The sequence below is a fragment of the Rhinolophus sinicus genome, linkage group LG10 (assembly GCF_036562045.2).
Source record: "Rhinolophus sinicus isolate RSC01 linkage group LG10, ASM3656204v1, whole genome shotgun sequence".
Classification (NCBI taxonomy): Eukaryota; Metazoa; Chordata; class Mammalia; order Chiroptera; family Rhinolophidae; genus Rhinolophus; species Rhinolophus sinicus.
Genome location: NC_133759.1, coordinates 94,033,554 through 94,061,511, shown reverse-complemented (window position 1 = coordinate 94,061,511; position 27,958 = coordinate 94,033,554). Strand labels below are relative to the sequence as shown.

Genomic DNA, 27,958 nt, shown 5'->3' with positions numbered 1-27,958 from the left:
AAGGAGCACCTGTACGCCCCTGCCATCACTCCACCCATTTGCACACATACTAGTGTTCAGGAGAAAAGTGCTCAGCGTTTCATCATACATCCCAGATTGCTGGATGGGGGAAGGGAAGATGTTGTGACAAAAAGAGAAATGAAACCAAAATGTCCCAGCCCGTCAGCACTAACTGGAGTATAAGAGAGGGACTTTGGGAAGACAGACAGACTCCTGGGGTCTGGCAACAGCCAAAATGTCCAAAGGTCCTCTCATTCTCTGTCTGCTGATTGAGCTATGGCGGCTTTATCTGAGTAAGTGTCTGAACCCTTCCATGCAGCCATCCCTGTGGGGCTCAGCATCCTGTGACGGATTTCCATGACTGATCAGGCCTCAGTAAAGCAGAAGCCCATTTCATTCCTGCCTCTCCCCGACCCCACGCAGGGTTTCTTCTTTGGAGGGTCTTTTTCCTTCCTGGTACATTGGGTTTATCCAAAGACTGGTTTGGGGGTTTTAGGATGGGACAATTTGTGTTCATGTCAGAAATGGCAATTTAAGAAGAAACACAAAAATAAGGGGTCAGATGAAATGGGGAAAAGAAATGTCTTGTGCAGCCAGAGCCAAGGGAATTTGTTCTGGTAAGAGCTCTTATTTTAATTCTTATTTTCCTCTTTCTCTTCTCTTCCTTTTTTTCCAGGAATTTTTGTTTGCTTTTTGTTTTGTTTTATTTTGCTGGGGATGAGGCTTCAAGGTGAGGTTTCTTTCTGCATGTTGTTTCCAGGTGTTGGACTATGCTGATGTAACCCTTGGTTTGGGCCAGTTGAGACCTTTGCATCCTGGTGGTATAGGGCTGAATGCTTGGGGCTGAGCTGTAGTTGTGTCTCAGTAACTAGCTGTTGATGTTGACCACGTCTAAATTGCTTTGGCTCTTCCATGTATGAAATAAGGGACCTGGATAAGACCAGGTTTAACAGTCCATGATTCTAGGACTATACAATATCTAGTGTCCCTTGCAGTTGTAAAAGTCTATAGTTATTTGGGCAAGAATCTTTCAAATGTGCTGCATGAGAAAATACCTACATTCCAAGGAAAACAACAGTGTTCCCTTTACCCCGCAAACCTTGGTCATGCTGTCCTTTCTGTCTTTCTTTCCTCTCGGACTCCAGGCATCCACAGGTCTCCTCCTAAGTCAGGCTTTTCCTGAGCATTCAGACTGGTGTAAGCGTTTCTGCTACGACTTCCTGCCCTCCTTGGAGTCCCTTTATCAGAGAACTTGTCACCCTAGAGTAACTGCTTGCTGAACTGTTCCTCACCCCAGATACTCTGTAGCAGTTAATGGAATGAAAGCAGTTCCTGTCACTTTCTTTATCAATGTTCTTTAAAACAATTTATTAAATTTATTGGGGTGACATGGGTTAATAACATATACATTTTGAGTGTACATTTCTATAATACCTCATCTGTGTATTGCATTGTGTGCTCATCACCCAAAGTCTAGTCTCCTTGCATCGCCATATATTCGTATTTGACCCCTTCAACCTCTTCATCTTCCCCCCCGCACCCCTGTTCTCCTCTGGTCACCACCATCCTGTTACGTGAGTTTGTTTCTTTAGTTAGCTCGTTTGTTGCTTTCTGTTCTTTATCCCCCACGTGAGTGAAATAGTAGGGTTCTTGTGCTTTTCCATGTGACTTATTTCATTTAGCATGATACTCTCAAGATTCATCCATGTTATTGCAAATGGAAGTATTTCATCCTTTCTATGGCTGAGTAGTAGTCCATGGTATACATGTACCCTGTCTTCTTTACCCAATCAGCCACTGAAGGACACTTAGGTTCTTTACCCATGTTTGTAATGGTCTTTATCTAGTCCTGGGAACTTGAGGTGTGGAGGGTTTCATTACGCTGAAAGAGGCTGGAGTCCAAGCCCACATTCCCTGCTATCAGCCAGACCCTGATTGAGCTGCTGGTTCAGCTAGGGTGGTTTTTCCAGCCCTACCTGAAGGAGTCAGCACCTAGTGATCTGTTTTCCATGTGTGCCTTTTCAAAAATGATCAATTTAGAAGAGACTCACCGAGGATCAATCAGAGCGGCATATGCTCTTAAAAGATGCCTAATTGAACCCTTCATTCTGTAGATGGTGAAACTGAGAGCCGGACTGCGGAAAGGCCTTTCTTAAAACCATCAGCTGGGGAAAGAACCAAGCTGGCACCAGAACCTAGGTTGTGCCCGCCATGCTGAGTAATTCCCGAAAAGGGGAATTGATTTGATACCAACGATTCCTTTGTGCCAGGGTGCTCCTTCAACTGGAAGGAAGAGTTTCTTGTCATGTTTTTAAATTCTGCGGTGCGTGGTTACTTGTACTAATACTTTATTAATTCCATGTGGCATTTGATACTTTATCTCATGAAAACCTTAGAAACGCTTTCTGAGGTGAGTGGTTATCAATCCCCCTTTCTCTTACGATGATAATGAAGTCACAATCATTGTGGCTTTCCTCCAAGAACACAAAAGCAGTCACTGACAGAATGAGGTTTCCAATGTAAGCCGAATGGGTGTTTTTCTGCCCCACCAAATTGCCTGCTTCCTTTTTTAACATGAATTTTTAATCAGATGAGTAATACAGAAACACAGAAACACCCTTGGTGATAAAAATCACAATGTTATAAAGCTAAAATCCCTTTTGACGATTACTCCCAGCCCCCACCCTTTTCCAGTGATCACGGAAATGACTGACACAATCAATTGGGTGTATATCCCACCAGATGCTTTTCTATGCATTTACCTTCATATGTCTTTGCCCACCAACAAAATGCAAATTGTTTTATCAAATGGTTTTATATTTTATGTGTTGCTTTGAAATTTGCCCTTTTCATACATTAATAAGGCTTGGAGCTTTCATGCCAATTGATACACCTTGAATTCTAATGATCTACCCACGATGCCAAGGAATTAATAAGCCATTGTTTTGCCATGCCCATATACACATTGTTCATTCCATTTACACGTGTATGAGGGCTGCAGTAAACATTTAAAAATAGGTTTTCTTGTGCACGTGTGTTTTTCTAGGGTAAATAAAATGAAATCACTAAGGCTTAGCTAGCCCACATGCGTGTTGACTATTAATAGAAACTGCCAAATTGCCACAATGTGGCTACCAATTCCTACCCCACATCACTGCAGTTTATTCCAGTTGTTTTTTCCTTAGGTTCTGTCTGGCCAACACTTGATATTATCAGCATTCTAATTTTTTTCCAGTCAAATAGGTGAAATTTACTGGCCACTCACATTTCCTCACAGAATTGCCTGCTCTGCCCTTTTCCAGTTTTTCTGTTGACTTTTCTTATTGAGTAGTAGGATGCCTCCTTCTCTACTACTGTGTTTCTCTGAAAATAAGACGGGGTCTTATATTAATTTTTGCTCCAAAAGACGCATTAGGGCTTATGTTCAGGGGATGTCATCCTGAAAAATCATGCTAGGGCTTATTTTCCGGTTGGGTCTTATTTTGGGGGAAACATGGTATGATACTTAAGAAAACAAACTGATGACTCTCCCGTAGAAATAATTCTGCGTATTTTTTAAATTAATTTTTCCAAGTATTCGTAGGAACAAGCTCGTATTTTAGAAGTTAGGCGGTTTAGGTTGTGTGTTCTGTGTTGCTAACATGTTTAGTTGAAGGTGATGACAATGAATTTCTCATCTTTTCTCCTGGTTTCATGGTGGGCAAAGTGGACTTCCACAGCATTTTATGATCTATGAAACATTTCCACTGCGGCAAAGTGAAGAGACTGTGAGTTCAGGGAAGGCTCCAGGCTGATCTGAATTTGGAATGACCTTTATCATCAGAGCCAACCGTGAAAAACCCAGGAAGTACCTCGTTTTGCTCACTCTCTTAGCGACTCTTAGGGTTTATCCTCGGCTTCTCCTAGAGAGGGATACCTGGGCGTTCCTGACACTAGTCAGGGAGGAACAGGCGACTGCGGACCACGTCTTCCACAAGTTAGCTAAATGGGCCAACAACGTTAGTGAATAGCGAGTCTCACCGGGTGGGGATACCATGAGGAAAACACTAGGCAGGTATCTAGGTGCCCGAGAGGAAGCTGGATGTGTTCTGATGATCCGGAGCTTCAGCCTGCCTGGCTCTCCCTTCAATAGCATTTTTTTTCTTTTTAAGAACAATCACTGAGGTTCAGTTAAACCAGTGGACTTCATATTTGCAGTAGTGAAAGTGTTTCACAGATTCTCAGAGATGGATGTAATCTTAGAAGAGCTCGTCCAGTGTTACTCAAACACGGGGTGAGTAGCCAATGACATCAGAATGGCCTGAAGAACTTGGTTATGTCCACTTGCCTGGGCTTTGGCCTCAGAGATTCTGACTCAGGGTTGGTCAATAAACTATGTATGTTTAACAGTCTCCCCAGGTCGTGCTGAGGAGCAGCCAAAGTTGGGAAATATGGATACTTCATTTTAGAAATGGTGATACACCTTCCATCTCAACCTCTAGCATTTTTGTGTGTCATAGCCGCCGTTCTATATAATTCCTGTGGTCTCTTTCAGTTCCAACCTTAAAAAAAAATCTTCAAACCCCACCTGACTTTCTACTGTCTAACGACAAACAAATGGTCCAGCGTAAATTAATTTCTATTTCTAGTACCGAAAGGAGGGAAGGACAATGGGGTGTAGTAGTCCGACGGCCTATCTTCCTGCCATCGCACTGTCTGGGTGGAAGACAGAGGGAGACCCATCTGAAGCATTTGAGTCAGTAGCACATGAGCACATCGGTAGAGTGATGTTTTGGGACCTGTTTGTATGAGTTCGTGGAATTGAGTCAAAGGGTCAGGATTATTTCTTGGAGAGTTTATTGGCTTATTGAATGGTCCTCAAGATCAGAGTTTTAAAATCAGCACAAAGGTCTTGCTGTGCAAATGAGTTTAGAAACTCAGGTGGGTCAACTGTCTTTGCTTGGGAGATGGAAAGATGTGGCATTAGGAGCTCAGCTGTGGCAAAGTGCACATCAGAATTTAGACTAACGAAACATACACACTACAACTCTTCATCTTCCTGGCAGCAGCTATGTGCGCAATCGCAATCACCGTGTAGCGTAACAGAGATGTTAGTACCACACAACCTTGTTTTCTTATCCTTCCTCACAGCTCCAGCTGCATCAGAGACCGTCGTGACAGGGTTTTTGGGTCAGTCGGTGACTTTGCCCTGCATGTACTCATCGTGGTCACCTGGCAGCAATAGCATGTGCTGGGGCAAAGGCTCATGTCCCAACTCCAAATGCAACGAGGAGCTTCTCCACACTGATGGGACAAAGGTGCTCTCGAAGAAGTCACCCAAATATGCACTTCAGGGGAATATTGGGAGAGGCGATGTGTCCTTGACCATCTTCAGCACCATTACAGGCGACGAAAGCGTGTACTGCTGCCGCATAGAGGTGCCGGGCTGGTTCAATGATGTGAAGAATAACGTTCGGCTGACGCTAATAAAAGGTGAGCACGTGACGGGGCTGGTGTCTGTGGAAGGAGAGATTCCACGGTTAATGTAGGCGATGGATTCAGTGGGTGGTGTTGGAGAGGCTTCAGCTCCTCAGGCAATGAGTGGGCAGGTGAAATCTGGAAGGTGTTCCTCTGACTAGAGGAGCCACGGTAGGAAGCAAATGCCCTTGGGGCCCAAGAAGGCCCCAGAAGGGAGTGAATGAGCTCAGTGTGGTGGGTGGGGGAGGGAACTGCAGGGACAATCTACAGGAGGCAGCTACTGCTTATCTAGGGGATTGTTGCCTTGCAGAAATTCCGGCCCAGTGTTTTCAGATCTGGCAGTTTTTATATGAGCTATACTGATCTTTGCATGGTGGCAACTTGTGGGGACAGAGCCAGGAGTGCCGTTTCCAGGCTCTTGCCCTCACGTGGAAAGGTGCTCACTTGGGTAGTAAATGGCCATCAACTGTGATTGGATGGCCATCAGCTGTGGCCGTCAGCTATAACCAGTGAGGCAATGGCCACTAATATGACTGCTATGACTACGCTAGCAGAAAATAGGGGCTAGCAAGAAGATGGTGGCTGGGATAGCAAGGGATTGTGGATTACAGAGAGGCGGATGCCGCCAGCGAGAATATAGTGGTGTGACTCTCCTATCTATGTCCCTGAGGGTATTCATTTTTGGCCTCACCATATCCTGCGTTCTTATGTGGGGAGCGGGACCAGAGACCCGCCTGACACCCTGCATGACACAAATATTTCAAAATTTAGAAAAACATATACTGTGTAAACTAAAGCGTGTCCATGGGTCAGCTTCAGCCCAGAGGCCAGTAGTTTGCAACTTCCGGCAGCAGGGAAAGGGTGTGGGGTTTGGAGACACTCACAGCCATTTTCAGGTGTTCTTTCCTTCTGTTACTATCAGTTGCTTTAGGTGAAATTTGGAATATGGTGGAACTCATAAAGATTTCAACTGCATGAAGGGCAATACTCTATGGGGTAATTTCTAAGTCCCCTTGAAACTAAGTGTCTTTCTAGTCCACTAGAGTTAATGGAAATTTGGCATATTTGAAAGGGTGGTATCTGCAGAATAAGTGTGGCTGATGAACCCAACTTCAAATGTTTAGGGGGTGAGCAGTGCTGGCATGAACCAATCTTTAATATCTGAAAGACTACATTGTTACCCTATGTTGCATACTTTGGGCCTAGTGTTTTTTTTAGATTTTAATTTGGTTTTATCGTGGAAAGAATACCTAATGTGAGTCTACCACCTTAACAAATTTTCAAGTGTACAATACATTACTGTGAACTGTAGGTACAAGGTTATGCAGCAGATCTCTAGAATTTATTCATCTTACTTGACTGAAATTTTATATTGGGGCTCACTTTTGATGCAGTCGTCCATTTACTCATTGATGTTTTTGGAACACCTACTATGTGATCGACAGACATTGTGCTAGGTAGCAGATTTGTACCAGAGAACAAAATAAATACAGATTTTCCCTCACGGAGCTTACCATCTAGTGGGAAAAGCAGACATTAAACAATAATTATCAAATAACTGTAATTATGAAGTACAATGAATGCTGTGAAGGTCAAGTAGGACAGTGTGAAAGTATTATTACAGACTGCAGATGACCTCCATGCAGAGGCGTTTAGCTCCATCCTTTTAGATGAGGAGTCAACCTGATGAAGACAGAGCCTGGGAAGCAGCAGGTACAGAGTCCCTCCAGCCAGAAGGTCACTAATATGTGCAAAGAACTGAAGAAAAGGCTGGGGGAAATGAGAAGAGTAGAGTGAAGATGTGAGATTGAAAAGAAAGACAGGACCAGGTCAGGTGGAACCTTGTGGACCAGGTTGTGGGGTTGGCTCTTTCTCTTAAGGGCATGGAGGACCCATCAAAAGTTTTACGCAGGAGACTGACTTAATTAGATGGGTCATTTTAAAAGATTCCTCCAGTCAATATGTGAAGAACAGAGTGGAATGGCCAAGGCTAGAGGCAAGAAACCCAGATTTCACGGGCATTACAGTGGTCCAGGCCAGTGGACCCGCTAAGGGCGGTAGAAACAGACAGAAATGGATGGATCCCAGATATATTTGTATTGTTTCCCTCTTCCTCCATCTCCACTTGGTACCAGACGTATGATCTGTTGTTTACAGCCCCAACAACCACGCGTCGGCCAACCACACGTCGCCCAACGACCACCACTATGACAACCACAGCTGTGCTTCCAACAACAGTTGTGACTACACCTGCACTCACAACTAGAATACCACTTGAGACAAGAACCACCACCGCCCTCACAGAGGTCACGGCAACCACGTGCCCTCTGACAACACGAGGCTCCCTTCCTGAGGCAGCCACAATTCTTCTGACCACTGAGCTTCCCACAGAAGGGTCCACCCTCACTGCAGGTATGTGGGACAACGGCCATTGTTTCCCTTCTGCTGGCCAGATGTATCTTGGGTCCCTTGGAACAGGGTTCTACTGAGTGGGCAGCCCAGAGACTTGCTCTTGGGTGTATATGTGTGAATGTGTATGTGTGTGCGTGTGCGTGTGTGTATGTGTGTTAGTTTTCTAGGACTATCATAACAAATACCACAGACGGGGTGGCTCAAACAACAATTGATTTTCTCACAATTCTGGAGGCTGCAAGTCTGAGAACAGGATGCCAGCAGGGTTGGTTTCTTCTGAGGCTGCTCTCCTTGCCTTATAGATGGCCACCTTCTCGCTACGTCCTCACATGGTCTTTCCCCTGTTGTGTCTGTGTCCTAATCTCTTCTTATAAGGACACCAGTCCTATTGGATTAGGGTCCATCCTAATGACCTCATTTTACCTTAATTATCTCTCTAAAGGCTCTATCTTCAAATACAGTCACATTTCGAGTTACTAGGGGTTAGTGCTTCAACATATGAAGGGGGTGTGTGTGCACAATTCAGCCCATAACAGTATGTGTGTGTGTGCATGTGGTGTGAGTGTGGTTTCGCTAAACTGTTCCTTTTCTTTGTTTTATGGTTTCCTTTTCTTTCCTGTTTTTTGTTGTTGTTGTTGTTGTTGTTTTCCCTTTGTGCTTTTGAAAAGTCAGCTGTTTTGCTTCTCCAGTTGACTCCCAGGAATCCTAGAGATGCCAACAGAAGAACCAGGAACTGTCCCCCCAGGTCAGACTCTAATTCTGTCTTGCCAAGGATTAAGTCTCTTCCTGAGCATTAGACGTTGGTTGAGGAAAGGCCTCCAGATGCCTTATAATATTTTTTGATGGTGAACTGTTCTACTCTCTTTTTTCTTCCTCTTTTTTTTCCTTTTTTTTTGTTTTTTTTTGTTTTTTGTTCTTCTGCAGCCTTCTTGATCCTGCACCTTGGACCTCTCACGGAGTTCTTAGCTCCGTTACTTACCGAGGCTTAGTACAACTCTCACCATGTTTCCACCTCTGATTCTGACAATAAGATTATTAGAAAACAATCATCAGCTAGGTAGCTTGAAGGCTTTCTTTGGCATTTCATCTGCCACAATAAAACCTGGATAATTTAAATAGCTTTACAATATTCAATTGGCTAGTTCTATTATACTCTCAGTAGTCACCTAAAATCCATGAACCCTACACCAATAAAGTTTATATGTGTTTTTAACTCCTTTTGCCTTTAAAAGAATCATCTTAAAATAGAACATTGGTAGTTTTTCCCCTAGATTCTAAAAATTACTTGCAATCTTTGAAGAAAACCTGGACTATGTAGAAAAGAACACAGACAACTATAAAAATAGTCCCAAATCTCACCACTGACCACAAACACTTCCTTTTTAGCTTCCTTTTATCAAACTTTTTTCTCTTCCAGAATCAGAAACTTTCCATTTCTCTAGTAACTCCCAGACAAGCACTGAGGTAACTTCTGAAGACACTACCTTACTCACATCCAAAGGTATGTGGACACGGGCTCTCTTCTTCTTTCCTTACCTCTTAGATGTAGGAGAAGGTAACACTGAATCGTGTCATTGAATCAGATGAGTAGAGATGACTTCTGGATCTGCATTTCATGAAGTTCACCTGGGACAAACATGTGAAGGCAGCATCTGTGGCTCCTTCATGCCTGTGGATGAGAGCCAGGGAAACAGAGAGCGATTCATTTTGATTTGTTCTTGCAATTCTCCACGACAGCACAGCACGTGTCTAGAAATTTGCCTTTTCACCTTAGGCTAAGTGGTGCTTAGCTGTCTCATCCAGATGCCAAGCACACCAGTCTTCTTTGTGGAAACCCAGGGTGGACTCACTTGATTGGCTGGTTTTTTTATAGTGGAGGGAGAATCCTTTCATTCATTTGTCCTTTCATCCGTCCATCAAGCTTTCTTTAGCTATTTACTAGGACCCTGGGGGGCAGAGTACTCCCTAAAAATAAGACGTGATTCACATCTCTGGGTGCTAGAGAGGACTGCCTGTTCTACTACCCCGGTTCTACTACCTTTTGCCAGGGGTTTCTAGCCTCGGTTTACTCCCAGCTTTGCTGTGGAGTTGTGTAACTTCATGTATGTAAAGGTTTTAGATGAGTGCCTGGCACATTAGTAAGCACTCAAGCACTGCCTTGACGGGGCTTACTACCACGCAGAGGAAACAGACATCTGTGGGGTAAATAAACCAAAGTGATAGTACATGAGGGGTAGGGCACCATGGCAGACTGCTTCATGCGTGTGCTCTAGTGTCACACTACCTGGTACACAGTCTGCCTCTTACCTGCTGTATGACTTCGGGAAAGTTACTTAATCTCTCCAGGCCTTGGTTTCCTCACTGGTAAGATGGGAATAACACCTTTCTTAGATGTCTCTTTCTGAGGATTAAATGAAAGCATGCATGTATATCACTTAGAGCAGTGTCTGCCATGTACTAAATGCTCAGTAAACATTAGTTGTTGTTTTTTTGTTTGTTTGTGTGTTTGTTTTTCTGACAGATGTCAGTTTAGGGGACAGAGGGGCACCAAAAATAAAAGACACTCATTTACCTAAGTTTGTTTTCTCTTTTCCTTCGTTTCTTCCCCCAGAGTCCACAGCTTCAGTTTCCCAGTCAACAACCACGGAATTGATGTGGGAAATGAGTGACTCAGGGACTTTTCTTCATGTGAGTAGTATTGTCTTTGGCCGTGGGAACACTCTGTTGTCTGCCTATTGTCTTGGGATTCTGCTGTTTTTGTTCCATTGTGGTTACATCCTCCTGCAAGCTAGGATGAAAGTGAAACACGCTGAAAGCATCCGTGCTGGCTTCTCTCTTCTGCCTCATTTCTGCACCCCTCTCCCTCAGCCACTTCTGACGTGAAGTTAGGAATGCTAGTAGGAGACTCATCCATTCATCTTTCAAAATATTACGAATTTATTTTAAATTACACATATATGACACTACTGTATGTTTGTGAGGGATACATCGGGAAAGAAGTAAAATTCCCTCTGGCTCCCTTGCTAATCCCAGCCCCTCCTCTGAGGTCATCACTGCTATTACTTGAAGATAATCATTCTTTGTCTATTCCCTGCTGTATGTCTATAGATAGATACAGTTTTATTCTGTGTGTGGGGGATTTTTAAAAAATGCTATCATACTGTATGCAGCCTTCTGCATTTTGTTTTATTCAACTTGCATTATATGTTGGACCACTTTCTTCCTCGGCCCATGTAGATCTGCATCGTTTTGTTAAATTGCTGTGTAGGGTTTTGTCCTATGGATACTGAGTGTACGCATCACCCAACGGGAGGCACTTCAGTTGTTCTAATGTTTCATTATTGTAAATAGTCTGCAGTGAACATTCCTCATGTGAGTACCTCCTTAAGCGTTTATGCAAGGGCTTCTCTCTAGCGAGGGCGGTGACCAAGAAAGAGAAATGCGAGGCTGAAAGAAGTGTGCACTTTTCAATTGAATAGCTGTTACAAAATTGTCCGCTGGAAAGGCTGTGCCAATTTATTTTCCCCCTCACAGACTATCTGCTTTCCCATATCCTCCCTATACTTGGTGTGATCATTTGTTTAATTTTTTTTTCAATCTCCTGAGAAGAAGATGTCATCTGTTTCTTGTGTTGGTTTGATTAACAGAGAGTTTGAATGTCTTTCTATATGTTTATTCGCCAGAAAACAGCCATTCTTTAACTCTGTGGAGGAGGCAAGGTAACATCACTCACAAAGGCTCAGAAGATAAAATTGGAGGGGGCAGACAAGAGTGAGTGGAGCAGGGATAGGTTTTGAAGGAAGACTATAAATCAGGATGAAATGCAAGGGGGATCTCATGTTGAAAAGCTTTGGCACACAGTAACTCACACGGGGGAAGACAGAAAATCTGGACTAGATGTTGAGAATTGAGGGAAAACGAGGCACCAGAGATCCCAACCTTCTTTGTCCACGGGATGGGCTAAGGATGAGAGGGGCTATTTTCTCTCAGAAGAGAAGGGAGCAACTAGAAAAATGATAGCTGGTGGGCAAGGAGTTTTCAAAGTGGTGTTTGTTTCATTTAACTCTTGGGCTATTTTACATTGAATTGCAAGGGAGCGAGAGGTCATCTGAGGTTTTCTCCTCTTCTGTAACATCCTCCTTGATTCAGCCTGGGAGAAAGAGAACACTTGCTCCAATATCCAGAGGCTGGATATTGCTGAAGGGGAACTTGTTATAAGAAGGTCTGTCAGTCTCCATGGAGCATGTACTCATTACGGAAGAAATGAGGGTTTATTGAGCACATATCACGTGCTGGCACAGTGCCAAGCTCGTCACATGGGCCACTTCATTCCATCCCTCTTTAGCAGCTACTCCGATTCCTATTTTCCCTGACTTTCTCAAGCCCACACGGCTCTCGGTGCCAGGCCCAGGAAGTCTAGCTCTGAGTTCATGCTCTTAGATATTATTTTATTTTACCCTGCTTTCCAGTCTGAAACAAAAGATCACGGTCTTTCATTTATTCTTCTCTCTTCCCACTGGTTTTGGTAATAAAACATTCATAATAGTCATGGCAGTTATCATCTCCTCAGGACTTAGCTATGTATTTAGGTGCTGTACTAAGGATTTTTAACATGCATTTCCTTACTTAAATCTCGCAATGACCATCTAGTCAGGTACAGATATTACCCCCATTTCACAGATAAAGAAACAGAGGCTCAGAGAGTTTAATAAGCTGACACCTATCAAGTCTATGTTTGTTTTCACACTATACATTTTCATGCTTGCCTCTTTTGATTTTTTTTGCAAAACTCTAGGAGATAGATACCATTATTGCCTGCACTTAAGAGTTCATGAAGGTTATATATCTTGTCTGGGAAATGACGGACCTGGATTTAGCCCATGTCGGCTCCTCTCTGATGACATTCTAGCACCATGCTATGCCGCTTCCCATGATCTCCCCTCTGGAGGCTCTTATAGAATAAGACAACTTCTGCATTACATCAAAGTGCTTTCAACCCATGTCCGAGGACCTAAGTGCCTCTGTGGGGTTTTCCTTCCCTGACTGACTATCCCCAGTTGCATCGCATTTCTTCATGTGGTTTCTGAAGGGTAAGGCTTCTTCCTTGGTTGAGGACTGGTTTAAATCATGAAAGAGGATCTGGCCAAAATGATTATTCCCCTACAATTAGCATTACCCAGAGAGGCAATTTCTCACCTCCACTCTATGGCTGCCTAGAATTGAGTTCAGGGATGTGGGGTGATTTTCCCAAGATCACACAGCTAGAAACACAGACAATAAAAACCCTCATGGGTTATCCTTCAGCATAAGGAACTCTGTTAGGGGAAGACAAGCGCTTAACTCCTCCAGGTACCTAGAAATGTAAATCATTCTGTCTGGCCTGAGATTAATTCATTTCTTGCTCGGCAGTAGGAATGCGTGAAATCATTCCAAATTGCTCCCTAAGGACCCAGTCTCTATTGGGTAGGGACTCCGAAGCCAGAGCAAGTAGAGCCACATGTCTGTCATCTTTTAAATAAAATCAGGTGGCCTGGGAGTAAGTCCTCTGTTGCTTATGCCTCGGGCTCACTTTTACCTCCACAATAATGTCCCAAATCCTTTCTTTCCAGTCCTTTCTTCTCACAGTCTCCTGGGTAGCACTGGGGGTCGGGGCGGAGGGGGGGAGGTAAAGAGCTCTGTTGGGGAGTCTGAAGGCTCAGGGTTATATCCCAGCTCTGCCATCTTGTGCTGTTTTTTTCCCCCTTTTAGAATTTCAGGTGAGTGACTCATTCTGTTCTCTTCTAAATCTCAGTTTCCTCAAAATATAAAATCGCTATTGTAGTACTTATTTCATAGGGCCATTAAGTGAGGAAATGCATGAGAAAAATGCCTAGTACATAATTATGGGCTAGTGAATGATAATCATCACAATGGATTCCTATTTTCTCTTGTCCGTACATCTCTGCTCTTATTCCTACTGCTATTTCATTTTTAGGCCAGTCCAGCAAGGTAACAAGAGGCCACTTCCAAAAGCTCCCAGCTGACTTGCTGTTTCTTATAACTCCATAAACACGTTTTGGCTTTATGATTTTTTTTTTAACTGCTAATAATACCAGAGAAACAGCTGATGAGTGACAAAATTACAAACTTGGGGAAGTTACACAATCTTTTAAAATCTCATGGTAGTAATTCTCTACTCACTACTAGAATAAATCTGAGATTCTGAAAGCTTTTTACTGACTCCTTTTCAGATGACTCTACAGACCTCTCAATTATTGGTTTTATTCCTATGGGTGGACATTTTTCATCTTCGGCTGCCTCTCACTTGTTTTGTTCTTTTTACATTGCTCAATGTATGGAGGCTTCACTCTATAATTTAGGCTTAGAAATTTAGAAATGGCTCAGTTATGGCTGAAAAAGAGCTGTGGTCGAGTTTGCCATGCAAGGGCTTCCAGATTTGTGTTAATTATTTTATAAGACACTTCCAAGAACATATCTCCTACTTCAGTAGCCTCCTCCACTTTTAAGGTGTTTGGTCTGCAGGCATCATCTTAAGACGCCCCACCCAGGGAGCCAAATCTTCACTTCTCTATAGCTGCCTAGAATGGAGCTCAGGGATGTGGTGTGACTTTCCCAAGATCACACAGCTACAGAGTGAGAGCGGGGAATCACACCCAGTGTTCATGGGTATTACGCTTGTGTGCATGAATTCTTGGGGATTGAAGGGTTGTTGTCTATGAAAAATGGGGAAACTGAAGCCCAGAAGAGGCCAGCAAGTTGAGCGAGGCCTTGCAGTGAGTTTGGAAGAGACCTGAGACCAGGGCCAGTTCTCCTGATCCCACGTGCAGATAGACCCCTGGCCTTTGGTCCAGGACTAGCAGCCAATGTCGCTCAACAGAGCTTTCCTGAGGGCAGATGTTCCTATTTGATCCTAAACTATTAGGATTCACTTTTTCTCAGCCCTCAGATGGGTCATTAGACCCATCAGCGGCATGAAGCCAAAGCTGTAGAACAATTTCAAATGTAATGGACCCAAATAGGCACGAGGGCTTTGTCAGTCCAAAGTGGGGAAAAATGAACATTGCTCTGGTGGTAAGAACACTTTTCTTTCCTTGAGGTTTTTGCAGTAGCTTTTTCTTGGCCCCAAGCTTAGTCTGGTGAACGAGTGGAGAGGGGGTGCTTTCAGCAACATTTGTTCTATTGCTGTATCTTTGTGTTTTACAAAGCCAGCCCCTACATCACGACCCAAAGCAAGCTGGCCTTTCCATGGAATCAAAGGATTCTCAGAGGGAAAGGTGGTTGGAGAAGGGATTTTCTATCTTTATTGTGACATTTGGTTTGGGTGTGTGGAAATAGGCAACATGATATTTGGTAACGGCTTTTCAGATCTGTCATTCATTAAACATGGCTTATCTAGTTGTTTCTGTATGTGGCATAGGACATAAAAACATAAGTAAGTCATGACCTCTGCTCTTGAAGGGGTGACATTTAGTGAGATAGACAGGCTTGTATGTAACAACCAATTATCCCGTATGCTTTGTTTTGGATAGAAGTATGGAAGGGTGCCCTGGGTCCCCCAAAAAGGGAAGAGATTCTACCTTGGAAAGGAGGGCCAAGACGATTTCATTCAATGAGCTTTGAATTGGTTCCTCAAGGATGAGAACATTTCATTGAGCAGGGAAGGATGAGCCGGGAGGGAGAACAGCACGAATGCAGACAGGGGGCTTGATAAGAGCATGAAATCTTGGGAGATTGTTTTAACAGTCTAGTTGAATGTCATGGAGACAGGAAGCTGGGGGTGGTCTAGGTTCTCAAAGGACGTGATCGTTGGGCTGAAGAATTTAGATATTCCAGGGTCATAAAGAACCGTTCATGTTTTCTGAGTAGGGAATGGCGTTTTCAGTTCTGTTTTAGGAAAAACTGCTCTGGCAAGAGTGTGGAAGATGTATGAGAGGGGAGTCGGCTTGGAGGCAGACAGGCAAGCCAGGAGGCTCCTGCAATAATTCAGGCTGGAGATGAGGGTCTAGACTAGCATGATGGCAGCAGGAAGAACAGAGAGGACAGAGCCAAAGCCATTTAGGAGTGAGAATCAAGAGAACTTGGTGACTGAGTCAGCATGAAGCATGACTGCGTCTCTGTACTTTGAGAGGCTATATCAATGCGACAGGTTAACTGATAAGGGAACCCCAGGAGGAAGAATGAAATTTGTCAGGGAGATCTTTAGTTTGAAGTGCCTCTGGGAAATGTCTAACAGGCAGTTGGAAAAGTGGAGCTGGGCTGCCTTAGGGAATGCGTGGGTGGGATGAGGGTCTTTGATGATTGGCACCTACCTCTGATCAAATAGCAATTACTCTGATGATTCACCTTATAGGTGCTGAATAGGGACTGGCCACTATACCGATAATTTCATACGTATTATCTCCTAAGGGACAGTTCAGGGCTATAGATATAATTTTAGGGGGTCATTGATAATAAGTGCCTTATCTAGAGCTTATTATATGCCAGGGCTGGACTCAATGCTTCAACATGTTATCTCATGGTGAAGCATTGTCTGGATATGTGAAGAAGATTCTATTACATCTGTTACAAAGGAGAAAATAACAGGTTTGGAGAAGTTAAGAAATTTGTCAGAGTTTGAACCCCAGGTCTCTTAGCTCTTGAAACTGAGCTCTTAAACACTTTATTATATTGTCTCCTAAGCAGAGCTAAGCTCTCATTGAAGTTGCTGTGGGATCCGCTAAAGATATCGTATGAGATGAAGGGAAGGATGTAGAGGTGCAAAGGGAGACATACATCCCCATCCCAAAGGAACTGTTGCATTGGGAGAGTGTGGCGGAAGCAGAAAAGCTGGCTAGGGAGATAAACAGGATGACACCAGAAGTAAGAAGGGATCCAGGAGAGCACAGGGGCAGAGGGAGCTGGGTTGACAAAAGTTATGGAGGCTGTAGTTAAATATTAGGAAATTCTGAACGCTGCTCAAGTAGAATGAGGCAGGAACTGTGGCAGGGGGACCGCCAAGTGAACAGTGCTCTAGCTCTGCGGGGGCGGGGCTCCCTGAAGTCCAAAGATGAGCAACTGTTACAGAATGAGTATTAGGGGTTCTCTCAAGAAGTTCAAGGGTAAATATTTAGAAGAGAGGCAGGATAGAGAGAGGGGGGAAGGTGACTAGAGCAGGGTCTGTCCTGGTGGAGGAGAAGGGGATGCAGTCAAGAATGGAGGAGGGGGTGGGATTGGTCTAGAAAAATGGAAATAAGAGAGAAGGGAGTGAGGATAGAATAAATGAAGTTGGGAGAGCAATCAGATCTCATGGTGGCCTCCCAGGGACATAGGAGAAGACTGGGGAACCAAGACCTTGAACTTGGAGGTCATCCAGCCCATGAACACCAGCCCTGGCCATGGACTGCATTCACAGGGAGCTTAGTAAACATAGAGAGTGCCCTATTCTACCCAAGACTTGCAAAATCATAACCTCTGTGGGTGGACCTAAGAAACTGCATATTGAACAAACTTCCTCAGGAGATTCTTTTGAAGCCAGCCCAGCCCTGGTCCTAAGAAGTCATTTAGGAATTGCTGGTGTAGCACACGCCCCTTATTCTACACAGAAGGAAACCGAGGCACAGAGGCATTATCAAAGTTCAAAGAGAAATGGGATCTGGGCTCTAGATAGGCCTCTTTTCTGGCTTCCACATCACAGCTTTCTCCCCTACACTGCACTATTTTATTAAAGACGAAATCAAGACCTGTCAGGCCTTGACACTTTCCTGGGTCCTCAGTTGTTCAAGGACATGAAGAAGTTGTAGGAGGAATTGCCATTCTCGGTACAAGCTCAGCAGAAGGAACAGAGGAAGGCAGGGAAGTGAAGCAAAGCTCATTTTCACTCACTAAAGCCGTTGTTAGGAGGAAAGAAATTGGACGCAGTTGATTTCAAAATCAACATCTTTTGCGAGGCATTAGCCGATTTGTTTTATCTCTCACTCCCAGTGCTTTTCACGGGCTTGAATCAGTTGATAGGCTGGCAGCCTGGGGATAAAGAAAAAGGACAAAAAGTGAATTCTCACCATGCTTCGCACAATAGCATTATATTGTACCAACCATAGAAATGATTTTTTTTTTTCATTAATCAAGTTGGAATTCAATCCATGTAATTCTAGCATCGAACAACAGCTCACCTTCAGAAAGGTCAACCAAATAAGATGAAAGAGCTGCCAAGCTTTAGGAGAGGCCCGTCCGTGGTGAGGCAATCAGAGAGGGAACCAGAAAGTGTCTGTTGCCTTTTAGAACACAGAGCCAGCCCTACGATGGGTCCTCCTTCATGGTTAACCAAGTTTGCTGGGTGACTCACTCTGCAGACCAAACGTCCCGCTGACGCCAAGCCAGGCCCTGCAGAGAGATCTCTGGTTTCACAGGGGGGTAGGATAAAACGGTAAACCTCAGGGAGTTCCGTGATGAGGGATCTGTGCTCCTCACTGTGAACCCGTCAGTGAATAAAGGCACCGATGCCCTTTGGCAGAAGCCTGTCTGTACCTGGGGACTGCTGAACTCTGTGATGCTCAGCAGCCTGGAAGAGGGGAACAGAGGTGGCATTTGTTCTCAGAAGTCATTGCTCCACCATTTACTAGCATTATTAGCACTAGTTAGGCAACATTGGGCAAGACATGGGGCCTCCCTGAGCTTCCGTTTCCTCCTCTTTCCCTAACTGTCCACAGTGATACAATTTAGCTTAAGTTCGCTTACCTCATCGATTCGTTTGGAAGGTCAAATGTGATAATAAACGTAAGCGCTTTGTGCATTTTCAGCTGCTCACATTGTGCTCATCATCGCCACCATCAACAATAATAATTGTTAGGATTGCGTTCCAGAAACTGCACCCGCCTAGGGCCAGGGCTCCCTTCCATTGTGCCATGAAACAGAGTGGTCCCTCACTCTCCATCACTGGTCTTTCCCGAGGAGGTGAGTGTGAGCCCTTGCCACATTTTCCAAAGGCCACAGAGCCCAGACGACAAGAGCTTGGGCCCTCAGGTAGATACTCCTGGCTCTGGCGTTTGGTCTCTCCCTTCCGAGCTATGTGACTTGAGCAAGTTGTCTGACATCTCTCGGCCACAGGATTCCCACTATGAGACGAAGACCGTAATGGCGCTGACTGTAGAACATTTTCTGAGATCAAACATGGAAAGTACTTTGCACGGTGCTTGGCACAGAGGAAGTGCTCGTATAGGGTATCCATTTATTATTGTTGTTGCTCTCAATAATTCTGAGGGGTCATAGTAACATGTGCACCTTGCCACCTCCTTCAATCAAGATTTATTGATCAGCCAGTATGGCACAGCAGTGCTGGGCACTGCCCTTTAGAGAGGAGTCGGGCGGGGAAGGATTAGGGATGAGGTCGTGTCTGCTTCACGGAGACTCTCTGATCTCAGCAGGTGCCACCAAAAGGCTGGGTGGTGACTCTGGGCTCTCACAGGATGACAAGCTTTTTGTTGCTGGGGCACCTCAGGGGCAGTGGAAGGTTGAGGCAAAGTTCAGAAGTGGGGTGACTCACTCCAAGAAGGGTATTCTAGAGTCTCTGGTTTCCCTCTCTTACCACATCTGCGTGAACTGTGAAATCATCTCCTCATTCCTTCCTCTTTCTGAACCACACTGGATGCCAACACGATTTTCTCTCTGTTCCATTTCAAAGTTAAAAAAAAAAAATAGACCCCACCCAATTTTGCCCTTGGAACCAAGGAACACCTACCTGACCCACATCTGTTGATTGATTGATTGATTGAAGCGTCGAGTTGCTCTTTTTGACCATTCCACATATTAGAGGTTCCCCCAAATTTAAAGGAATTATGTGAGTTCAATAAATGTATGTTTCTACTTTCAAAAGAATTTTGAAATTCCAGATCTGCCTTAGAGCTGCCAGCCAAGGACAGAAAATAAGGCTTCTAGTCACTTCCTTTGTAACTCATTACTCTGGAACCGGGAGCGAGTGAGACTCTCTCTCTAGATTTTAGTGTTTCTGTTGATTAACAAAAAATGAACCGGAGGAACTATTTTCAAATTCCTCTCAAGTCGAAAGTACTCCAGATTGTGATTTTTGGATCCCTTCTCTAGCCTTTGGCTGTTTAAGACCATTCCACCTGGAATCCAGAAGGGGGCAGCATAAGCCAATGCTACCTGCAAAAGACAAGAAGCTTCTCTGAAAGCTTGAAGGTGTTACTTTTAAAATTCTAGGATGGTGTTAAGATTGTATCATTGAATTGACTTATTTCAGAATGAAATTTGTTTTAAAAGTAGAAAAAGATGAGTCCCAGGGTCTATTAATTCAATGATGAGTCAACATATGTTTTAAAATGTACCCACTGGAGACAGAGAGCTTTTACTTCTCGTTGATTCCTGGCATGAAGGCCACTGGTTAGAGAGTTTGTGTTTTCAGATAGGATTGAATATGCTCCTTTTCTTTTTCTCTCAGAGTGGTTACAATTCACGATATTTTTGAGTCATTCAGAGTCAGGCTCAAATTTCCTTTTACAGTTTGTGTTCCCTTGGGCAAAAGATTTAAACTTTTTCAGCCTCAGTTTACACATCCATAAAATGGGTTTTGTAAGCATTCAGTGAGATAATTTACATGAAGTGTTTATCACTCTGCCAGGCATGCATTCATACTCAAATTGATTTTGAGAGGGAGTTTCTAGTAAGTTTGAAGCAAATTTCTGCTAATAGGATGGGTACAGCAGTGATATTCAAAATGGATTCCTAAAAGGTTTTCTAAAAACGCAGTGCCATTCCAGAACTTCACGTGGCACATAGTTTTATTTGAGTGGGTGAGAGATTGGGTTCTAATCTACCACCTTAGGTATAACCATCTTGAAAGGCAAGTCGCTTATCACCCTAGGGTCTAAAGGTCTGGCAGTCTTAAGAGTAAAGTTGTGCTCAGATATAACTCGTGTAATTCCCTTGTTTCACAGGTGTTGTTTTTGCACCCGTAGGCTAACTATACCAGGAGTCAGCAAACTTTTCCTGTAAAGGGTCAAATAGTACATATTTTAGGCCTAGCAAGCCATGCATATTGGTTGCCTGTTGTTGCTCTAACAAATTACGAGCAACACAGAGGGTTAAAACAACATAGATTTGTTATTTCACAGTTCTGGAGGCCAGAACTCAATGTGCCAGCAAGGCTGTGTTCCTTCTGGATTCTCTGTGGGAGAATCTGTGTCCTTACCTTTGTCAGCTTCTAATGGCCGCCTGCACTCCTTGGGTTGAGGCCCCTTGCTCCCTCTTTAAAGCCAGCGATGTAGCATCTTTGAATCTCCCTCTGACCTCTTCTTCCATCATCACATACCCCAACGTTGACATTTTTGCCTCCCTCTTAGAAGGATCCTTGTAATTCCATTGGGCCCCCTGGACAATCCAGGATAATCTTCCCATCTCAATATCCTTGACTCAATCACATCTGCAAAGTCTCTTTTGCTGGGTCAGGGATTCACAAGTTCTGAAGGTGATGTCATGGACACCTGTGGGTGTTGGATGCCATTATCCTGCCCACCATAGTTCCTCAACTGTTCGAGAGACAAATGACTCCTTCTTCTCTGACCAGATCAATAATGTCCTCTTTTTAGTAAAACATTTATTGACAATTTGTTCACACACACCTCCATACTAATATGTACATTTGGAAATACAGCTCTCCTAAATAAATGTTGAAGGATGATGTGTAAAGAAATGTACAGAGACGCTCTCATTTTCCCACACCCAGTGGACGTCCTCACACACTCATGGTCACCTCCAAGCTTTCTTTGGAGACCATTGTCCTGGACCATCCCGGTTCTAGATTCAATGCAAAACATGGTACCAAATCTTCCTTCTTGCATCCTCCTTGCATGCCAGGCTATGTACATGATACAACTGTGTTCTGGTTCCAGTATAATAAGGTTCTTAGAGCATAGGTGTTGATGTCACTCAGGCAGGTTCAAATCCCAGCTCCGCTGCCTACAGCCTATCTGACCTGGGTCATGTTGCTCAACCCTCTGAGCCTCCATTTCTTCACTGGCAATACGGGATCGTACCTGCCCTGTAGGGTTCCTCTTGAGAACTAAACGTTCAAAGGAATGTTAGGGATAATATGCCATTAGATTAACACTCCTGAGTTCAATACCAGGCCCTGCGATGGGATTTAGCCCTTTGTTGGATGTTGCTTGGCACCCACTTCCTGACTCTTAGGCTGGCCACCCCATCGAAGGCCACTTTCATCCTTTGTATGTCAATTTCCTTTAATGCCCATATTAGGTTCCCTGGGCTGCAGTAACAAGTAGCACAGGAGGCTTAATACAACAGAAGTATATTATTTCGCAGTTCTGGAGTCTAGGAACCTGAAATCAAGGTGTCAGCAGGGGCCGCCCTTGCCCTGAAGGTTGGAGAGGAGACTTTCCTCGCCTCTCTCTCTCTCCCGTTCCTGGTGCCCCGGGATTCCTTGGTTTATGGCAGCATCAGGCTAATCTCTGTCCCTGTCTTCACACGGCCTTCTCTGTGTGTCTCTTTGTGTCCTTTCCTCCTCTTATAAGGATGCCAGCCATTGGATGTAGGGCCTAGCCCAAATCTAGGATGATTTCATCCCAGGATTCTTTACTAATTCCATTTGCAAAGACCCTGTTTCAAAATAAGGTCACAATCTGAGGTTCTAGGTGGACATAATTTGTGGGGTGAGGGACAATATTCCACCTACCACAATTCCCCTCTCACAGAATTGTTTTTCTCGCAAGCTCTGGGAGGCTGCTGCCTTTGCCTGAAGGTGTTTGTGTCAGAGTCCAGGGCCCTGGGGCCATAAGGCTCAGGAAGCATGGACAACAGACACGGAAACCTACAGTCTTGACTGGTCTAACCCCCACCCCCTAGCCGTTAGCGTCACTACTTTTCACAAGGACGAAAAAGCACCATCAACTTATGTTTCTTGTTGCCATTTGATGTACAACACTCTGGACCTTGCAGGGGTTCCCACTGGGGCTTTAGGCATTTTCTGAAGGACATGGGAGAAGAAAAAGTACTGTTTGATATCACTTGGCAGTGTTCGTGTTTGCAAAATGTCTCTCCCATTAGACAATTCCAACTTAAAATACAGATTAGCTCCGACAAAACCGACCCAGGCTGGCTTTTCTCTCTGATAGTTTCAATTTCAGGCTTATCCATCACAAATGATTGTAATACAACAGAATTTTGACAGAACAGGGGTTGGAGTTTTGAATTCTTACCTGCAATTTCCAGCTCTGGAGGATAATAGCAGAGAGAAAAACAATAATAACCGAGTTGTAGGATATGAAAACATGCTGAATTTCCCTCTTGGAGTTTTATGCTGCTAGGCATTCAACAAGTCACTTTTCTTGTCCAACAAATAAGCTCTCTTGTACCAAATTATGAGCCTTACAAAATCTATCATGTTTCTCCTTTTGCCTTTAATGTGAGGAAGCTTGGGGGAAATAGTGATCAGTTTCAGTAATTATTAGCCTAGATATTTATTCCATCCAGGCCTTGTCTATGTGTGGCGTTATATCCTGTTTCTATCAGAAGCTTTTATTTTACATATGATTTTGCATCTTTCCTGGACATTTTCTCCTGCCCGGGCCTCTGTGACACTGCTCTCATTTTCTGCCTATTTCTGCTACTTCCTTCACCTATGTTTTAAGGGCTGGGTTTCTCTTTCTGCACATGCAGCCCTTGGGTTTCTGACACACTCTGAAGATTTTAACTGCTCCCTGGATACCGGTGATTCTCAAATCAGTATTTCCAACTCAACCTTGATTCAGAGTTAAATCCATCAACGGCTTGTTAGACGAATAGTGTTTGCATGTCTCCCTCAGGTCCTTACATGCAATGACTAAATTTGAGCTCCTCATCTTTCTCTCCCAGACTTACCTTTCTGCTCTGCTTCCACCATCCCCAGTCTTAGGAGACAGTCAGGCAATGGCCCAGTGTCTCAGGTAGGAACCTGCGAGTTACCTAAGACTCTTGTCTCTTTCCACCCCCCACATTCAACGGCCATATGCTGTTGGTCTCCGTCCTAGGCATTTCTGGAATCTCTCTCTCTCCCTTCATTTCTACTAGCTCTGAATTTCAGACCTGGAATCAGATGATAATCCCATGTTGGCTGTTCCCTTATGCTCCTAACTGGACCACGACATGCTTAAAATGTTTCTGTGGTTCCCCACTTCTTACAGAATTAAACTCTCCGGCACGAAACAAAAGGCGTTCCGTGACTGGTTCTTTCCCATCTCAGCCTCATCCCCTGCCACTCCCAACTTTATACCTTCCCAGCTGCTTGCCAGTTGACATGGAACCACACTGGTTCATGCTTCCATAGTTTTGCTGATGCTGTTCTATGTAAAATGCCTTCACCATCTGTCTTTGCTTATTCTTTCACAACCTTAACTCAGCTCACGTGTTATTCATTCAACAAACATTTATTGAACACCAAGTATGTGCCAGACAGTGTTGGGGTTCCATTGCTGAGTAGGCAGAGAGGGACACTGTCCTCATGGAGCTTAATTCTAAAAGCTCTCACTGAAATACGATAGTGGCCTCTGTGCCCCTCCGTCTGCCCACGCTCTAGCGCCTGTCCACACTCCATCTCCTACTGCATGGACTAGGATTCTGGCCTCCCTTCTCTAATGTACTGTGAATTTTGTGACGGTGGGGCCACACCATGCGCATCTCAGCGTTTTTGGTGCCTGGAACCGTGCTTAGCAGCTGATAGATTCTCAGTTTGTTTCCCTTGTTGAACTCAACTATCGGTTATCAGTAAATGACTCCATGTCTCAGCTTAAACTTCACATTCTCCAGGATGCTTTTCAAGACCCTTTTATACTTGGAACAATTAAAACTGAGAAATTACAAACCATAGTTATTCATTTACAAATAAGAATAACAAATCATTACACGTTAACAAAAATAACATATATTTTATGAAAAATAACTATGTTGCCAAATGAAAAAATATTAGTGCAAAGAGTGGCATTGTTTTACATGTACAAATCTCAATGGCTGGCTTAATAAGAGACAGAGTCTCTTATCTGCTCACGTCACATGTTATGTAACCGCTAGGACACTCCACTGTACATCTCATGAGAGAATGACAATCAAAATGGAAAATAATGTCTCCTGAAAATCATTTTAATCTCATGGGTCCCTTGGCTACACTTTAAGAACCACTGCTGTAGAAAATGTGAACTTGAGTTCCGTTTTCTCTTTGACCTTGTTGCCTCTAGAAGTCTAAATCAGCCATGAACAGAAGTGCACAGGGCTGGGGAGAGCTTACAGCAAAGTGATCCAATCATGTAGAATGCAGCTCACAGCCCAGTTAGCTTTTACCTTGAAACCCATGAGCCTGACAGCCCAGATGCCTAAGACAGGACAATTTGGGGGTCTGGGTAAAATGTTTCAGGTTTTCCGAGATTTAAAAAAAAAAAAAAGCTTTTATTTGTAATGTTGGCTTTGTTTTGATTTTGAGACACTTGGGCAAAAGGGTGGTGAGATGCTGGGAAGCTGTTGGCCATGGGAAGGTATGGTTGGGATCGGACACTCGTGTGACGATGATGGTCAGAAACATGTGGCCCAATCGTGTTCCCCGTGTCTCACCAGAAGAAAATGGCCGGCAACCTGCTGATGACCATTGTTCCCTGCCTGGTCTTTCTCCTGTGTGCACTGACTGTGGTATTTCTCCTTCGAGGTAAGGAGGACAGGACCAGGTGGGAGGGAGCCCTTCAGAGCTGAGGAAACTCTAGGAGGATCGGGGGGTAGATTAATTCATTCCCCAGATTCCCCTTTCTATCATTGTCCCCATCCTGGTCAAGTAGGTGACAAATAAACCTATTCTCCCTAAGATGCTACAGGCTTCGTGTATCATCCTCCTGAGAGAGTTATATTTTGGAAAAGAGAAAAAGAGGGCATTTCATTTATTGGACACTTATTCTTACCAGTCCTGATGCTATACTGTTGATGCGCCTGTTGACGCGCCTAACTCATTCCATCCCTGTTACTGCCTTAAGTGGAAAGTACTATTATTGTTATCATGTCTTGGGGTGGAAGGAACCCTGGCTCAGGCCCCTCCTCTGGCTAGGATTGCCCCAGGAAGAAGGCCATGAATGATCCCCAGTCTTCTCATTTGTTCCCTCAAAGCAAGCCTTCTTAACCCAGAGTCCACAGATAGAACAGGGGATAAGTGACTCCCTTGAAATCATGTACAAAAGTACTCATAGGTTCTTAATCTGCATTTTCCAAGGGGCAGGGTCCATAGTTGCATTCAGATTCTCTAGCTGGTCCATGACAGGGCACCCTGCCACCCTCCCCCACATTGAAAAAGAAGTTTTAAAACACTGAAAAAAGGAGTCGTAAACGGAGTTTATAGTTTTCAACCAAAGTGTAGGCATGTGGCATCTGGTCCTATTTTAAAATGGGGGAAATTTTGTTCTGGAGTCATTAACAGAAACTGTTTCAAGGAAGTAGTGAGGCGATAAGATTAGTAACCATCTCAGATGTTTAAACAACATAGTGAAACTTGTATATTTCAAAACCTGCCCCTCATGAACGCTGGAAAAGGAAATTTGGAACTTGGTGGAAGCCTGCCATTAGTTATAGTTGGGGGAATTCTGGGTACATCTCATAAAGAAGTGTTTTAAACCCAGTGAGTACTTGTGTTCTGGGCTGGCAAATGACTGAAGAATGAGGCAGCTTAACACTACTGCCCATGGCGTTGGGACAACTTGGTAATTGATAGGCACGGCCTGCGGGCCTAAAGAAGCAGCTATTTGACCAAGGAAAAAGAATGGCTTTCCCTGCCAAAGCCAGTCCCTAAACTTTCACCTTTGGACTACCTCTATTCTTCATTAGGTAGTTTTTGGGCTTCCCCCAGTATTTCCAATATTCTAGCATAGAACTCTACTTATACTATGGCCTTGTCTTTTCAGGGAAAGTCATGAAAACCAATTGCTTCCAGAAACACACAAGGTAATTCATCTTGCATGACTGAATGATTGTTGTAATGATAGTACAAGCTGTTACAAATGATTAGATACTACTCAGTGGTTTAATGACTCATGCTTGTGTTCTGATTAAATACAGGGTTGGAGAGATGGGACATTGGAGGTGAAAAGGATGTAGGGATTTAACTCACATTAACCTCTGTCTTGGTTAACACTGTGTTATGTTGGTCCAAAATGCAAATACAAAAGCAGGTTGCATCAATAGAAGTATGGCATGCAAAAGAAAGAAGGTGATAGATATGTCACGCTGTGCTAGAAAATCTTTGTTCAAATATGGGCAACTCACTTTAAAAGGACATTTTAAAACAAAAGTTCATGGAGAGGAGTGTTGTCAGTATGGAAAATGAAAAACAACATGTAGAATATCATTTCTGGGATATGGCTTCCTCTGCCCAATTAGACCATGGAAGCAGTTTTTTGGGTCTCTTTCTTTCTTTTCTTTTTTTTTTTTTCAGTTTGAAGAGTCTATGGAGAGGGATTTTTGGATATATATCCTGTTCTATAACTTTTTGGGAAAGACGGAAAGATTTGATGTAAACTGTGATGAAGACCTTGCCTTCATTTAATAATTGCATCAATGCCACACTATCTGTTAACAAATGAATATTAACAAGTAGGGAAACTGAGGCTCAGTGAGGTGACTTTTGAAGATCATACTTAGCGATCCTTTTTTGCCAATAAACACATTCAGATCATGATTTTATATTTTCTAATATAGAAACTTTTAAATCCCGTATTAGAATACAGTGGCAAAAGCCCTTTATCCCCTGTGGCCTTAGTTTTCCCTTCTGTGAAATGACTGGATGAACTCTGAGCCCTTCTAACTCTAACAGCCTTGCGTAGTTGGGTTGTAATTTAGCAGCAACCATTTATTTCTGGGTTTGGTTGCTCCCATTATCAGACTCTTTTCTCTTTGTAGGCTAGACAACATTGGAGAAAGTAAAAATGTCCTCGATGACTTGCAGCATGGAAGAGAAGATGAAGATGGTCTTTTCACACTCTAGTATGGCTTGAGGATGGAGCATTATGCAGGATTTGTTAAAATAAATCTTAGAGTGCATTTTTTAAAGCCCCGTCGATTCCATTGGTGTCCTTGAGCC

The 27,958-nt window shown here is 43.8% G+C and overlaps 1 protein-coding gene across 2 annotated transcripts; it reads left to right on the top strand.

Annotated features, from left to right (window-relative positions):
- The first annotated feature begins 142 nt into the window (after positions 1 to 142).
- TIMD4 (T cell immunoglobulin and mucin domain containing 4) lies at positions 143 to 27,931 on the top strand. 2 transcript variants are annotated; one of them, XM_019740247.2, is made up of 8 exons: positions 143 to 293; positions 5,131 to 5,472; positions 7,615 to 7,869; positions 9,287 to 9,370; positions 10,481 to 10,557; positions 25,462 to 25,546; positions 26,784 to 26,823; positions 27,778 to 27,931. In XM_019740247.2, the coding sequence occupies exons 1-8, from the start codon at positions 236 to 238 to the stop codon at positions 27,860 to 27,862; spliced, it is 1,026 nt and encodes a 341-aa protein (XP_019595806.1). In that variant the 5' UTR covers positions 143 to 235; the 3' UTR covers positions 27,863 to 27,931. The 2 variants fall into 2 exon arrangements, with proteins under 2 accessions (XP_019595806.1, XP_019595796.1); XM_019740237.2 differs by having other exon boundaries at positions 25,459 to 25,546.
- The last annotated feature ends 27 nt before the right edge of the window (positions 27,932 to 27,958 follow it).